We start from the raw sequence: 17,537 nt of genomic DNA, 5'->3' as shown, positions 1-17,537 counted from the left end.
ACTTGTTGACAGACGCATTAGGCCTTTAATGTGGTTGCCTGGCAACATGAAGCCATTTTATGCCATGAATCTGCTTCTAAGCTGTTTAATTTGCACTCACGGATTCTTTTTGTCTTAATTGATCACGTGTGTAAAGATAATTTTCTGTATATACTATAATATATCCATGGATTTTAAGTAAAAGGGGAAAATATGAGTGTAAGTATTGTAAAATAATACTATTTCCATGTCGTTTTCTCTTTAATATCAAACATATTTATGAATAATAAGTAGACGTTTAGAGAAATGAACAAACAATCCATTAAAGTTGTGAAATATTACTCAATTACTTAATTTAATACTCAAAAAGAAACTCTATATGTGACACAATACTTATAATTTCCCATTTATTAAACTAAACTAAACTAAACTAAACTAAAATCTTTTGTAACTTAAGCAGAAAAGTGTATGATCCCAAATAGGAAAATTGATTTTTATGGTTGTTATTTTTTAAGTCTGTGATACTTAATATGTGACATATAACCAAAAATTTGTAGTATAATAGTAAATAAAAGGAACATTTTACTGATGTGGGCCTGGCGTAGGGCAATTTGATATGAAATCCCCTGTTTTCTACAATGATACAACACTAACTCATGATTACTAGCAGCAGAGAGCAGATATACAGCAGGTGTGTGCCGTGCCGTGCCGTTGGCACACATCCGTGGCTAAATATTCACAAATTAACAAACAGGTGATCGCAGAGCCACCAGAGTGACTCGTGTCATCCCTGCTAATCTCAACGACAACATTTCCATACGGCCACGGACTCAGTGGGAGATTAAAGCAGCTCTAAGTCACCTTCAGGACAGCAAAACTTTGACAAAGCCCGTAATCGTGCACAAATCCCTCCTTTCCGGAAAAGTCTGCATCTATAAATCTATGTGCTGCGTCAGCATGTGTGTGTAAAGGTGCACGTAAGGTAAGGTAAGCTGCGGCCTATGGATGACATAAAGGTTGGGGGGGGGGGGGGGGGTAAATGTCAGGCAACAGTAGGCCGTTGCCAGTGGCAACAGCTGCTGATGGCAAACAGAGACTGAGTCATCAAAAGGGCATTTCATTTGTCATAGGTGTAAGTGGCAGTGGCTCTAAATCAACAGCAGGAAGGGCCTCAACATGTGCAAATAAACATGGAGGGAAGCCCGCATGAGCCGGAGCCGGAGCCTGAGCCGACTGCCTCTGCCTGGGCTAATGTTTTCTCTGGCACCAGGGGGGGTCAACGTATGGTTCCCTTCGAAAAATGAAACGCCGAGGAGCGTTTGGTTGAGCGGCACGATCTCAAACATCTTTCCATGGTCTGGTGCCCGAAGGAAGCTTCACCCCCACATTGGGAGGCGGGTGTGAGACAGTCCCAGGTATCCATAACCACAAGCTGTATGAGGGGTGTGTGTGTGTGTGCGTGTGTGTGTGTGAGGAGAAACAGGAGGGGCGGGCGGGCGGGTGATGAGGGACAAAAGGATCTTTTCAGGTCTGCCTCAGAAGAGTGGGGGTGGTGGTGGTGGTGGTGGTGCGGGAAGCTGGGGTTGAGAGATTTTCTTACCAATGATGCATGGATCTGACAATGTTCCTGCCTGGCTATATACCCAGAGGCAGATGCAGGCCAGTGTGTGTGTGTGTGTGTGTGCTGTGACTGTATCTGAGAAACTACAAATGATTAGAAGTCAAACTTCTAAAAAAGCATTTCTCTGGCAGTAGTGGCAGATGTCGGAATTTAAAGCTGCGCTAGGTTTTTTTGTGTGTTTGTTTTGAAATTGATATTTTATTCTTTGGAGGAGGGAAAACTATAGCAAGGGAACGCGAAAAAAAAGTTTGTTTTTCTAAAATAATTTGACCCACTATGACCCCACCAAGGCACCGTAGGTAGACCTGACGGAGGGAGCATTTGTGTGTATAAAGCAGCAGCGCAGTCGTCGGGTAAGAAGTATCGATAACTCATCGAATTGTGAAACGCCTGGAGAATAGGCCGTTTCTTTGTGTTTTCAGTTCTTACTCCAATGAGTGTCTGGTCAAGAGGTCCCCAACCCCTAGGCCGCAGACTGGTACTGGTTCGTGGGTCACTTGGTGCCGGGCCCACGGGAAGACTGATTGAAAACAATATTTTATTGATTATCAGAGTCTGAAAGAACTTTTATTATGAAAAAAAAAACAAAAAAACGCTCAGCATTGGGATATGGTACGTCAAAAGTGTAGCTTACAAGCAAAAATGAGCCAAAACCAAACGTCTTTAAATTTGCTTCCATTTCCAACGTCCTATCTTTGTGCAGCGGGATTGGACACACTTGACCCCCAGATGGGACCAGCTCGTGGGAGGGAAACAAGCTCAGGGCTGCCACTAATTCAGCGGGATGGTGAGTTTTTTTGTTTTTAGTTGTTTCTGTACTGAAAATATTGGTTTACATGAAACCGGTTTGTGGCGTAAAAAAAAGTTGGGGACAAAAATGTCAATTAAAACACAATATTCCATCATGATCTCGCAAATTAAGATATTCGTGATGACATTTCCCCCAAATTTCAAAGTAAAAGTGCTCGTTTTGATATGGAAGGACGTATACTTCACAATAAAAGCATATATATGATGCAAAATCAAGCTATTAACATCAAAAACACGAAACATTTGTTTAAAATGACGTCAACAACAATGTGGAAAACTGTAAATAAAACACCAAACAATCTTATTTATGCATGTAACTGAATGTTGTATGTGATACATATCATAACGTGATCATTATGACAGAATGTCTTATTATTACTGTTGCTAGCAAACATATTTAGTATTATATTCTGTCTGTATCCTCTCACCTCCCTGTGTTTAAAAGAAGGTGAGGTCGTGGGCCATTTGGTGGGCCACGTGTAATTGTTCGGGGGGGCCGCACGTGGCCCACGGGCCGCCGGTTTGACACCTCTGCAAACAGTTTTTTGGCCTGTTTTTGGACATTGAGACCCAAACTCAAACAAATGCTATTTTAAATGTGTTTTAAACTGTTCACGTGTCCCAAACTATTTGTTGTTCTTCGTTTTAAATTGTTAACACAGTATTTTAACGCGCAGTAAATTGTAAACAACTGCAAAGTTACATTTTCTGGCCCTTTTATGGTTAAAATGAGCAAACAAGGCCACACGGGCATCTTGAGGCTTAGGTGTTAAAGGGTTAACTTAAATAATATATCCAATTTCGTGCATGAACTCACGCCTGCCTGGATTACAGTCGTCTTATTCTTCTGTTCACTTCTGTTCTTTGTCATTTCTTCAGTATAATTTCAGTCAGATTAAATATGTTTCCCTGTATTTATTATTATTATTGTTCTTTTTTTAAATCTTGTTTCACACAATGATTCATTTTTATTTGTTGTTGTTGTTGTTTCAAAAATGGGACGCAGGAGCCGGAAGCCAAAGACGGAAGCTGCTCAGGAAGCTCATACGTGAGCGATGCTGAAAGAAATATTTATCTCTTTCTTGCAGTCGGATGAGTGATGCATGACCTAGGGTGCAGACGTGAGGAGGAGGAGGAGGAGGAGGAGGAGGAGGAGGAGGTGGAGACTCGCCAGACAATCCCATAAGTATTAGGGTGTTAAATGGCATGTTCTGTGTCAAATAAAGGACAGCGTCATATACATTACCTGATGAAAGGAGAGAAAATTTCTAATGCATTACAAGAGGAGGAGACGGGGGGGACAAGATAAGACGTGTGTGTGTGTGTGTGTGTGTGTACGAAAAAAGGACTTGTGTAAAAGAAATGTGGCCAGAAGGCACGGGCTCATGTAACCAACTCTTCCTGAGTCAAAACCCAGCTCTGGTTGCTCAGAATCAGATATCTATATTTTTGGAGCTCGGAGGGAAAGGTGATAGTGGCATTAGTGTCATGTTTTTTGATCAGGAAAGTGACTTCAGTCTGGGATTGTTTCGGGAGGCCTTTTCCGCAGACTTTGGAAATGTTAACTTTTTGATTTTAGATCGTCTCCCTATAGCCACGACCAACTTCTTCGTGGCCCAAGCTGTGGTTTCCACCGGAGACACTGAGAAAAACAAAGTAGAGAAACACTCTTCACTGTCCCTCAAATATCCCTGCAGTCGTCTGACAGGTTTGAGAGCAGCGTTGGTTCCTTTGTGTTCTGTTAATCCTTAGAACACAGAGCATTTTTCCCATCACTATGTTAAAACATACAGTATTTACAGATAGGATAGAATAAGACGCTCGTTTTTACGAAAAAATTAAAAAGAAAAGTCTAATTTTGTGACTTTGGGGCAATTATTGCTACTTTATATCACTAAACCAAAAAAATGCGATATAAAATGAATCATAACAACACACAAGAAGAGGAAAAAACAACAACATTGTTTTAAAGCCTGACTATGTGACCTGTAAACACACGCCCCCAGGATGTCCATATAAGGAGTTGTGTATTATTATAGGGTTTGTGGGTCGTTATTTCGATTTCCTACGCAAACACGTTTACTTTTGATTTGAAATAGTCACAGCTAATGCTTTGTACTTCTTTTCGTTTAAGTACTTTGAAGTGTGCGAAGTTTTAAATTTGAGTTCGTCATTGAACAGTGCTGCCCCCTATAGGACACGTTAAAGCAGGCGGGACAGCTGTCGTCTTACAATGTCTTGGTATTCAGTTACCACATTTCAGGGGAACAAAAAAGCAAAAGCAACAGGAAGAAGAAAGAAAAAAACATATGTTCTTGGGCAATTATGAGAAAATATGCGACGCACCGTCAAGTGCAAGTGGGTCAAGTAATATTATGTCTTACTATTTGTAGTTTTTTTGCTCCCCAGAAAGTTCCAACCCGAAGCAAATGAAGCTGCCAAACGCCATTTTCCCTTGGATGATTTACCGGCCGCATGACTGCCTCGTATTGAATGTGCTGCGGCTTTTATTGGAGTCATTCGCAGAGACGATGACTTACTGTCAAGGATGAGCGTGTCTAAAGCCTGGTGTGTTTTAATTCCCCCCGCGCCTCGTGACTCATCACTCAGCCACACCGCTGCTCTGCGTGGCTGACCGGTCTGTTCCCTTTTAACCATGAATGTGGGCACTGGAGCTTATTTTGAGTCGGTTTCTCCAAATATTCTCCTGTCAGGACTCAAAGTGCTTCATTTCCAGTTAGTTTAAAAGAGTCCAGCTGTTTTAAAAAAGGGAATTTAATTGAAAGAAATGCTTGTTTATGAGGTGTTTTTTTGAAGATTGAAGGAACAAAAGTATCCTAGACACTTGATTTATCTTTTAAATACATGTTATTCTCAGAATATCAGTTCATTTACAGTTATAAATGATGCCAAACAGCAGCCATGACTAGATATAATGACCTGCTCCTGTTTAACCATCAACGTGGAGCTTATTATGAGTCGGTTTCTACAAGTGTGCTTGATTTCCAGCTACTCTGAAGAGACCTGGCATTTTAAACAAGGGAATAATCTTTACTTGTGAGTGATTTATGCAGAAACACCTGATTTATCTTTTAAATACACATTAATATTGTTATTTTTTTTGTGGAAAACAATTGATTATGATGCCAAACAGCAGCCATAACTGGATATAAAGACAGGGTTCTCTACATCCACGTCCATGGATCTAAACTCTGTTCCTGTTTAACCATGAATGTCAAAATATCAGTGCTTTAATTTCCAGCTCTTCTAATAGTCCAGGTGATTTTTTTTAAGAAAATGAATAATCTTTAAAGAAATTAGTCATTTTTGAAGACGGACGAAACCAAACAAACTATTTGTGAGGACAAAAAGTATCCTAAACACCAGATTTATCTTTTGTTTGTCAATTTATGGGTTTTTAATCATATTATGGGGGACGCTTGTTGTCCAGCCTCTACATCCATGGACCTAAACTCAGACACATGACTGCTCCAGACTCACAGGGGTTGCCGGGGAGGGGTGGGCTGAAGTGGCAGACACAACAAGAGGAAGTGGTATGGGATATGGGATAATAAAATCTACCTCACACTCCCGAGGGGCATCACCTCACCTATCCTGGGGCTCACAAATAGCTCAAGTAACCAGTCCGCCCCCTCTACTCTCTCTTCACACACATGATCCATACCCCCGCTGTGGCCAAACCACACCAGCGACTCCTCCACCTACGACCCTGTAGCTCTGAGCAGTTTTCACTCCGTTTGTTTGCCAGCGTTGGAGTGACAGCGGCCCCGAATCTGAGCTGCCATCTCGCTCCCCCTCACCCTTCAGCTTCACAGGGCAGAGCAGGATAAAATAGCCGTCTTGGTTCCATGCAGGAGGAGAAGAAGAAAAAAAAGAAAAAAGAAAAAAGAAAGAAAAACATTCAGGAAATGAAAGTTGTAACACGATCCTCTGTGTGCCAAACATCTCCCTGAGCAGGGACAAAGGCCCAGAGAAAAAGCTGCTGGGCCTATTTTTGCCTGCAGATGATACAGGACTGGTGGCGAAGGAGAAAGAGGAGCCGAGACGGAGGGGGAGGAGGGAGGAGGGAGAAGAAAAGAGAAGAAGCAGAAGTATAATGGGGTGGGGGAATTAAAACTCTGGAGCAGGGATGAGCTGGAATCATTCCCTTAGACAGTGAAACAGGAGGAGGAGGAGGAGGGAGGCTCTGCAGTGATGAACCCGTCTGTGAAGTGCACAGCAGAGCCCCACATCCCTCCAGATATGCACCAAGCAAAATAAACTTCCCATTCCGGGGGCCCTGCAGTATGAGCTGCTCCGTCCTCATTGAGTGAAGACACACACATGGAAGACAATAGATTCTTATTTGATATTAAATAAGAGGAGGTAAAGATAGAAAAACCTGTGTCACTCTCCGGTGCCCACTGCTCGTCTCACTGTTGACTGGTGAATTTGTGGCATGGTGTCAGTGGCTGGTGGTAATTGCCCCGGCTCTCTGTGAGTTACTGCCACACCAGCGTGCCACCGGCTCTGGCATGCCCGGCTAAGCTCTGTTATTATGCACAGCACTGCCACTGAACAGTAGGTGCGACTTCAGTGGACAATGAACCTCCGAGCTGAGGTTCGCTGAGGACACGGAGATCCACTGACTTCTGCACATGTGTGTGTGTGTGTGTGTGTCTTCATAATGAATGATTGTGCAGGCCGAAGGTGCTAAATTAGTAGGAACGTCGACATGATGGAGATCACGGTGATCGTGCATGCAGCAGCTGTAATCACGTGCACTTAGAATGTCTTGATTAAAGCCGCGTTTGGTGCAGAGGTCATCAAAGAAGACAGCGAAGAAGAAGAAGAAGAAGAAGAAGAAGAAGAAGGAGGAGTAAGATGATGTGTACTGTACTGCCAAAACAAAACAAATCTCCCATTAATTATGTAAAAATGTGTGTGTTTAGAGATTCAAATATTTAAGTACAAACAATAGATTTAGAGGGAAAACTGATGTTTAAAAGCAACTTAACACATGATTTTTACAGCTAATAATTGCAAGTCATTGTCAGTTTTTTTTTCTTTCTAGTTATTCATCAGTTTTATGTGTTTTTTCCAGCAAAGAAACAAATAAAACTGTTTTCAGTAACTTGTTTGGTCAAATGTAGTGATTTTATCAAATGTAGAACATGGAGTTGGAGGATGAAGTTGATGAGCCAGGTTTTTAGTTCAGAGACACTTTAAGGTGTTTTAAAGAACAAACTCCTATGAAAAAAACCTATGAAAACACACACATTTTTAAAAACTGACGGTAAAAGACGGGGCGAGAGGTTCTGCTCCCCTCACCCTCTGTTTGTCAGGTTTACGGCGACAGTTTGACCCGAGAGCACGAGTGGGAAGGCCTTAAGGTGCTGAACTTAAACTTGGCGACAGCTGCAGAAACCAGAGACCAAAGAGTTTTAAATATAGACCTTTAAAATCCCGGCCAGTGAACTCGTCCTGCTTTCACACTTTCTTACACATGTACATTCACTCTCTCTGCTCAGTAATCATGTTCTCTTGTTCACACGCGGGCCAAAAAACTTGCCGTTTGTGTTGTTTGTTGTGTATTGCTTTTGGGTAAACTTGTGTTCTTGTCTTTTTATTAATTGTTTTAATTGTTTGTTTGCTGTCTGCAATCTTGTTTTTATGTTTTTTTTATTTTATGCACTTGCTTTGTGATTTTTATCTGTGAAAAGTGTTATATTAATAAAATGTTCTTTATTTCACTAGTAAATGTTGATTCGTTTGATTAACTATAAATGTCACAATTTATAGAAAAAACAAAGACTTGAAAGAGAAGCTTTTATTTTAATAATAAGGTTAAAAGGCACTAAGTTAGTGTCAGGCCTTTTATTATACATATTTGTTTTTTAATTTACTAATCTAGTGAAAAAGGAACTGAGCTCTCTGAAGCTGAAGGGTTTTTGCTCACTTTCATGACTTGTGTGCGCCATCTTGTGGCCAAGAGGGAGTACTACGGATACAAAAGAGAAAAGAGAAAATGACCTTATTTAAAAAGTCAGATTAAGATGAGTCAATACACAATTCCGTGCTGTAAATCTATTAAAAATAAATCCTCCCATCAACAGCTACAGGTTTGTTGTTATAAAGATATAAATATACGTGTGTACAATACATGGTGTTGGATTAAAGCAGCTTATGCTCTTTCTTTGGTCACTGTCTTCACCTAGTGGTTAAACGCTGTACAGCATCCACTGACAACAACAGTGTTTTGGATGTTTTTTTATCCATTGTATTTTTATGTCTCTCTTTTAATATTTATTGTATTTATTTTATTTTTAAGCACTTTGTGATTGTATATTTGTGAAAGGTGCTGTATAAATAAACTTTATTCACTTAAAGACTAAATGATTTTGGAGACTTTATCTCATGTCTTATGTCTTTAATCTCGACATCATTTATTGTGTGCATATATATACTAGGGATGGCACGATCCCCATTTTTGTGCCCAATACCAGTCTCACGACCATCTACTGATACCGATATAAGAAACTTGAGTCTCTACTGATACCGATATAAGAAACTTGAGTCTTTACTGATACCAATATAACAAACTCGAGCATCTACTGATACCAATATAACAAACTTGAGTCTCTACTGATACCAATATAACAAACTTCAGTCTCTACTGATACCGATATAACAAACTTGAGTCTCTACTGATACCAATATAACAAACTTCAGTCTCTACTGATACCGATATAAGAAACTTGAGTCTCTACTGATACCAATATAACAAACTTCAGTCTCTACTGATACCGATATAAGAAACTTGAGTCTCTACTGATACCAATATAACAAACTTCAGTCTCTACTGATACCGATATAAGAAACTTGAGTCTCTACTGATACCAATATAACAACTCGAGCATCTACTGATACCAATATATCAAACTCGAGCATCTACTGATACCAACATAACAAACTCGAGCATCTACTGATACCGATATAACAAACTTGAGTCTTTACTGATACCAATATATCAAACTCGAGCATCTACTGATAACAACATAATAAACTCGAGCATCTACTGATACCAATATAACAAACTCGAGCATCTACTGATACCGATATAAGAAACTTGAGTCTCTACTGATACCAATATAACAAACTTCAGGCTCTACTGATACCGATATAAGAAACTTGAGTCTCTACTGATACCAATATAACAAACTCGAGCATCTACTGATACCGATATAACAAACTTGAGCATCTACTGATACCGATATAACAAACTTGAGTCTCTACTGATACCGATATCACAAACTTGAGCATCTACTGATACTGATATACAAACTTGAGCGTCTACTGATACCGATATAACAAACTTGAGTCTCTACTGATACCGATATAACAAACTCGAGCATCTACTGATACCGATATCACAAACTTGAGTCTCTACTGATACCAATATCACAAACTCGAGCATCTACTGATACCAATATAACAGACTCGAGCATCTACTGATACCGATATCACAAACTTGAGACTCTACTGATACCGATATAACAAACTGGATTATCTACTGATACTGATATCAGAAACTCGAACATTTACTGACACCAATATCACAAACTTGAGTCCTAACTGATACCGATATAACAAACTCGTTTGTTATTTTAGACCATTTATGACCGAATGAAGCTGTGAACAACACATTTGTGCCGAGTCGTTTCACAGACATACAGTAATTCTCCAACTGTCTAACAAATATTGTTAGATTGACTCAGCTAAATGGCCTCTCAATCCGCAACACTTGAGTATGATGACAGATGACCTCAAATAACCCAGCATGACCCAGGGCCGTGTCAGCCTCAGGCAGAACATAAGAAATGAAATACAACCCCCTTGTGGTTGGGGGGGGGGGGGGGGGGGGGGGGGGACTCACAAATAAAAATGAGACATACAGTACTTCTCCTGCTACATACTGCTTTGAAAATGTAAAGGACGATTTGTAAAATGTGCCAAAGTGAGTGAGAAAAACTAGGATTAAAAAAGGATGAAATGGCTTATTAAGCAGTGAAGGTTTCACTTTTTAACCGAGATCCACAGTCCGTGACTTTTGCTGCGAGCCATTGACCTCCACGAGGTGGCTCCACCCACTTCAACATGTGGATATAATCCCACTGTAAGAGGAAAAATTTAGGATCCGGCCTTCTTTGATGGCAACCATCATTTGTCTACAGAGAGTGCCTCATTATATCTTAACTCATCCCTGACTCCAGAATCTCTGCAACACCCACCAGGGGTGTGTCAAGAGTCTTTGGAGTCCCTGGCACAAGAAAGAAGCGGGGGGGGGGGGGGGGGAGTTCTACATCAAAACTGAATCAAGAGACTTTTAAGAGACTATGCTGCCTTGTTGGGAATAGAGAGGCGCCGTATTTTCATCACACACACACACCTTCCAACCATCGCCTGTCGGAGCAAAACGCTGCTTACAGCTTACAGCAGCGCGCTGATATGAGCATCGACTGACTCCGCGTCAGCCTCTGTAATTGCCTCACATTGTCTGCATTGCATCCTGTCGCACCGCGGAAAAAACATGTGGCGGGTCCGCGGGCGGGGGGGGAAGACGAGCCGGGGGTCGGAGCGAGACGGAGCCGATCGATGGATCCGTCTGCGAGTCACGAAAAGATGATTTGCAACAGACGCAAAACAGGAGCAATCAATCGCTGCTGAAGAACTCGCCCATGAAGTTACAAGCACAAGCGCTGGTGTGCGTGTGATCGATGAGTGGACTTAAGTAGATTTGAAAGTTGCTGTGATGAAGCCTGTGTGTGCAGCTAATAGCCTATTGAATTGTGAGCGTTTTTGAGCCACTTGTAGGTCCTTATCTACGGCCATTAATGTAATCAACCTTAAATGCTGCAGCACAGAATGCTATTTTTCTTTTTGGTCGCTGTTCCATTCATTCATTCATTCATTCATTCATAGCATGTGGTAATTACAAAATTTGTGAAATGGGTTTTGTTTTGTCAGAAAGATCTCTTATACTGGCGGCCCAAAGGCCACATGCAGTTGTTTTATAATGAAAACATGGCCCACGATAGAATATCACCTAAATAAATAAAAATATACTAAATGTCTGATCTATTTCTTGTTCTGTGCATCATTAATATGTTTTTTTTAGTGTGAAATATACAAAAGCAAACACTTTTACTTTGAAATTCTGTCAAATATCATCATGAATATCTTATATCACGCCCCTTTTTTCTCAAGTCCGGCCCCCCTCTTGACCAGATTAGATGCTCATTGGCTCCCACGGTCATTTGAAATCTAACAGAACACAAAGAAAACATTACATATTCATGATGATATTTGACAGACGTTACAAGTAAAAGTGCTTGTTTTTGTATACTTTGCAATAAAAAACATATTAATGATGCACAAAAACAGAAATAAATCAGAAATTAAGGTAATACTGACGTGGATAACTGTAATTAAACAGCTTAAATATACGTGTCAAGTGTAATACATTTAATAATGCGATAATTACAGGTGTTAAATGTCTTATTGTTACTACTATAAAAACACTACCAAACATATTTAGTATTATATTCTATCACCTCACTGACGAAGAGGAGGTTGTGGGCCATGTTTTCATGATAAAATGATATTAAGCGGTGGGCCGCATGTGGCCCGCGAACCGTCAGTTTGACACACCTGAGTAAAATGTAATTTTTAAAAAAAAAAAACGTATCGAATTTGTGAAATTTGGAAATACATCACAGAACGTCAAAAAAAGAGAAAAAAAGTCTAATTTGCCACTTCTGCGCAATAATCGCTATTGACAGCTTTTTTTATAAAAAATATGTGATAGAAAATGAATCAAAACAAAAGAAGTCTCACTGCAGTCAGAGACTTTAAATGGCCTGAGAGTGTGAATAAACACCACACTGCTTTAAATCAGCGTGAGCACACAAGGGGAAGAGAAGAGAAAAAAGAAAAATCTCCTGCAGTATTTTATTCTTGATCTAGACGTTGCGTGGAGCCAACATTTTAAATAAAATACACCAAGTCCCACAATTAATTGCACACCAATTATTTAGTTATAGATTTTTTATAAAAGCAGTCAATGCTCTGAGATACATGAAAGTGCATTTAAAAGACATTTAATTTCAATAGCTCCATAATGGCAGGCAGATATAATTACACTGACGGAAAGTACTTATTGTGCTTTTAATGTAAAGCGACTTTGAGTACATGAAAAGCGCTATATTAATAAAATGTATACATGTGTATATGTATGTATATATGTATGTATGTGTATATGTATGTAAGTATATATACTATATGCATGCATATATGTATATATGTGTATGTATGTATATGTACGTATGTATGTATATATGTATGTATGTGTATATGTATGTATGTATGTGTATATGTATGTATATGTATGTATATATGTATGCATGTGTATATGTATGTATATATGTATGTATGTGTATATGTACAGTATGTAAGTATATATACTATATGCATGCATATATGTATATATGTGTATGTATGTATGTGTATATGTATGTAAGTATATATACTATATTCATGCATATATATGTGTATGTATGTATATGTATGTATGTATGTATATATGTATATACAGTATGTATATGTCACATACATATATATGTTTGTATGTATATGACATATACACATATGTATATATGTCATATACATATATGTATGTATATATATTTATACATACATACTTACACATGTATGTGTGTATGTATACACACACATATACATACATACACATATGCATGTACATACATATACATGTACACACACATATGTATATATAGATATATATATATATACATACAGTACATATATATGTATGTATACATGTATGTATGTACAGTACAGTAATGCTAATAGACAACATCTTAATTAGCTCCTACTTTCTTTTGTGTAACATTTATTTTACTCTTTGCAAGTGAGACTTCAAACTGCATGTTTTAGGAATGTGAGAGCAAAGCCATGTCGCCGCGCATGTAGGAGAATAAGACCACCACCAGGGGGCGTCACCGGCATGCATTCTGTTGCTCAGAGCTCACCATGATGGAGGTGCAGCAGCAGCACAGTGAGACAGACCACTGTGCTGCTGCACACACTTGGGATTGTTCCTTTATTTCCTTTTATAAGAGAAACCCATTGACCAACATGTGACACACACAAATAAAACCTTGAAATAATAAATAAATAAAAATAAATAAATAAAGATATATATTTATATTCCTAAGGTTGGGAAACACGAGGAGGAAAGAGCTTGTTTGAATGTGGTTTTCTGTGCACACACGTTCATGGCCTTGGCCCTCGGAACGAAACTATTTTTTAAATGGTGAAAGCATCAAAGGTTCAGCCATGCTGTGGGTTTCTGGTTCAAGCTTTTCAAACAACAACAACAAGCAGTTGGGGTTGAAAAATTGTTCCGTTGGAGAGATGTCGGGTTTGAAAAGGGAAGACAGGCGACGGACAAAGGGCCTGAAGAAAAGGACACGTTTCTCCTGCTGAGTGACCTCGAACCACTTTAGAGTCACTGTGCTCACACACACACACACACAGTGTGGATGTCTGATACTACCAGGTTACACAGTTATTATTCCTGTTATCATTCAGAAAAAAGGATCCAGTTTCTGTAAATAACTAACTCACACTATAGCATTATAAGCAAACAAACTTGACACACTCATGTGTCTCTTTCAGAATAAAAGCTTTTACAAGCTGATGCATTGTTGCTGAAAATTAAATGACTGAAATTAAAATTATATCTTGAAGGAATACGCATGATATTGCACAACATTTCAAATGAATAGTGTTTGTGCTTTTGATAATAGTATACACAACAAAAATAGCATGTTTATGAATGAATGAATAAATGAATTTTTCAAATATTAGCATCAAAATAAAACAAAAAACTTGATACTCACTCATACATTTTAAATAAATATCTAATTGGGATTATTTGACACACATTTTGGCTGTAAGAAACGATCAAATTCATACTACAAATCAAGATTATAATACTGTACAGTACAGTAACAAATTTATATTATGGCAATATCATATTTCTATAGGTAATAGCCTGTTAATAAGAATTGAAAAAATATGTGAGAGGATGAATTTCAACACAATATGGTAAATATTACAATTCTGAGTCATTTTAATGTGAAGGTGTAAATTACATGTACTATGGAAAAAAAAAACTATACATGTTGTTACTGTATTGTAATATAATGTGTTACCATGAAATCACATGGTCAGTGTGTGCCAATTTATTAGGTACAGGCTCACATTATAATGCAGTTCAATACAACCTCATGCCCACACTGAACACGTCCACTCTCAAGGTCACATGAGAGAGTCTGTGCTGAGAGATGTTTTCTGTTTACGCACAAGAAGGCCGATTATTATTAACACCTCAATGACTCCTTTTTTAAAAAAAACATAAAACCACCTGTTTGTATAACTATAAGAAGAAGTAATGTATTCCTCTAAAGTGCGCTGGCGAAGACAAATAAACACGAGTGTAATGCGCGATTAAATATAATTATAAAAGAGATAATGTTCAGTCCGGAGGACGACTACGGCATACGGTTAAAAAACAAGTGAAAGATAATATCTGTAAAGGAATTATGTTTATCTTTGTTTTATAGTAAAAGAAAAGAAGTCAGTCATGGACAGTGAGGCAGAGTCCTCTCCCTTCATTCTGCTCTGCACCATCATTAAAACACCATTTAACACAGGGAGTTAAACTCAAAATGACTTGGGGGCCAGTGAACTTCTAGTCTGGTCAGGAGGGGGAGCTGGTCAAGTGAAAACAGGAAAAAAAATGAACTCTTTAGTAATTAGAAATTAAAATGATACTATAATATACATATATATATATATATATATATACGTACTATAATACAGCGCACAAACAGAACCAGAAATAAAATAATAACAACAATAGACAATTGTAGTCGAAACACAAGACAAGCTTGAATATTATAACAATAATAATAATAATATTAATAACAATAATAATATTATTAATAATAATAATAATAATTATTATTATTATTATAATTAAAATTAAATGTTGAATTTGAGTAATGTTGTTCACTGTTGGTGAGTTTGGGCCAATTTTCATCATCTATATATATATATATGTGTATATATAGATATGTATACATATATCTATATATATATATATATATATATTAAAATAAGTGTAGGGCCACAGGACGTCCACTGGGGGGCCATATGTGGCCCGCGGGCCGCGAATTTGACTCCCCTGATTGAACAAGTTCATTTAAATGTGTTTTTAATTTTATTACTGCTTGAAACAAAAAAAATATATATACTGTATATGTATAAATATATACGTATATATATATAAAATATACACATATATGTATACATATAAACATACATATATATATACATATATATATATGTATATATATATACATACATAAAGTGGATGCTGCCAGGGTTCTTTTTTTTGTTTTTTTTTCCGTATGCTTTTCGAGCCTGTGACAACCTGAACCTATTGTTGAGAAATCGGATGATTCTTCCTGGAGCTCGTGTCCTTCAACCCTTCAACAACTCCCCGGCCACTTTATTAGGTACACCTTTTCAACGGCTCATTAATGCAAGGCGGATGCTTTCAGGCATGTTGACGCGGCCAAGGTCACACTGAGGTCACACTCGGGACATGGTAAGATTGTAAGTGTGGAAAAAGACCTTGTCGATGGCAAAGGCCACAGGAAAATGACCTGACTGGGGAATCGGTATCGTCCAGTATCGGTCCGATAGTGGTCATAAAATCACGGGATCGGATATCTGACGGATAAAAATGTAACGCTTTCACTCTGCACAGACTGTAAAAAAAACATTTTAGCTGAGTCATGTTTGGGCTGTTTATTTCCTCGTTTTTGGGGAAAACGATAATTGTTAAACAGTTGGAGAGTCATGTCTTTGATAAAATGACTCGGCACAAATGTGTTATTAACAGCTTCATACGTTCATAAATGGTCTAAAATGTAGCGCACTAATATCGGTATAAATAGATACTCAAGTTTGTTATACCAGTAGATACTCGAGTTTGTTATATTGGTATCAGTAGATCCTCGAGTTTGATATATTGGTATCAGTAGATACTCGAGTTTGATATATTGGTATCAGTAGATACTCGAGTTTGATATATTGGTATCAGTAGATACTTGAGTTTGTTATATTGGTATCAGTAGATCCTCGAGTTTGATATATTGGTATCAGTAGATCCTCGAGTTTGATATATTGGTATCAGTAGACACTAGTAGATACTCGTGATATCGATATATAGATAGTTTGTGATATCGGTATCAGACACTAAAAAGTAGCATCTAAACCACACTGGTATCAAGTAACACACTATGAGAAGACCATTTCTGAAAAGAAAAAACAAAACACGTTGACACTTTATTATGTGTCCTGTGTACCTAATTAATCTTATTGTCTGCGTCACCGTGTAACCGTGTAACTTTCTCCACCACAGACTGCAGGAAACAGTTGAAGTTTGTGCATTTATCCGACACCTGCTCTGGATTTGCTATATGAACTGTGCTCGTCAGTGTCTGCACACACACACACTGAAACTCAATCACAATGCAGATGCATTTTGTCAGGGAAGAAGCAGCAGCAGCAGCAGCAGCAACAACAACAGCAGCAGCAGCAGCAGCAGCAGCGTGCCCTTCAGCTTTACTGTAACACACTGGATTTACAGTGAGACACTTTTTAACCACACTGATGCATTAACTACTGTTTGATTGACAGCAAGTACTGACCTGATACAACTTATGTGTGTGTGTGTGTCTGATACACACTTGGATTTCTACACATAAGGACATCAGCCCAGTACAGTGTTGTTATGACGATGCTTTAAAAGCAGCCATTCCCACCACATAATATAGCATTCCTCACTCTTTCTATCCAGTCCATTTTGAGCATTATCGATCATCGTGATGCTTAACCAAGGTTTGCAGAAATAAGGGGTAAAAAAAAAAAAAAAAAGTATTCAAATTGAAAACTAAATGTGTGAGAAATC

General features: G+C 38.4%; 1 protein-coding gene across 1 annotated transcript in view; it reads right to left on the bottom strand.

The window, feature by feature from the left end:
* Window positions 1-6,204: 6,204 nt before the first annotated feature.
* ppm1aa (protein phosphatase, Mg2+/Mn2+ dependent, 1Aa) overlaps window positions 6,205-17,537 on the bottom strand; it is a 64,304-nt gene continuing 52,971 nt past the window's right edge. The window contains exon 6 of the mRNA XM_058615206.1: window positions 6,205-6,270. Coding sequence (XP_058471189.1) covers window positions 6,241-6,270 — 30 coding nt within the window. The 3' untranslated portion in view covers window positions 6,205-6,240. The remainder of the gene's footprint in view (window positions 6,271-17,537) is intronic.

Source organism: Solea solea, chromosome 18 (assembly GCF_958295425.1).
Source record: "Solea solea chromosome 18, fSolSol10.1, whole genome shotgun sequence".
NCBI classification, from domain to species: domain Eukaryota; kingdom Metazoa; phylum Chordata; class Actinopteri; order Pleuronectiformes; family Soleidae; genus Solea; species Solea solea.
This window is presented reverse-complemented; position numbering and strand designations above follow the sequence as displayed.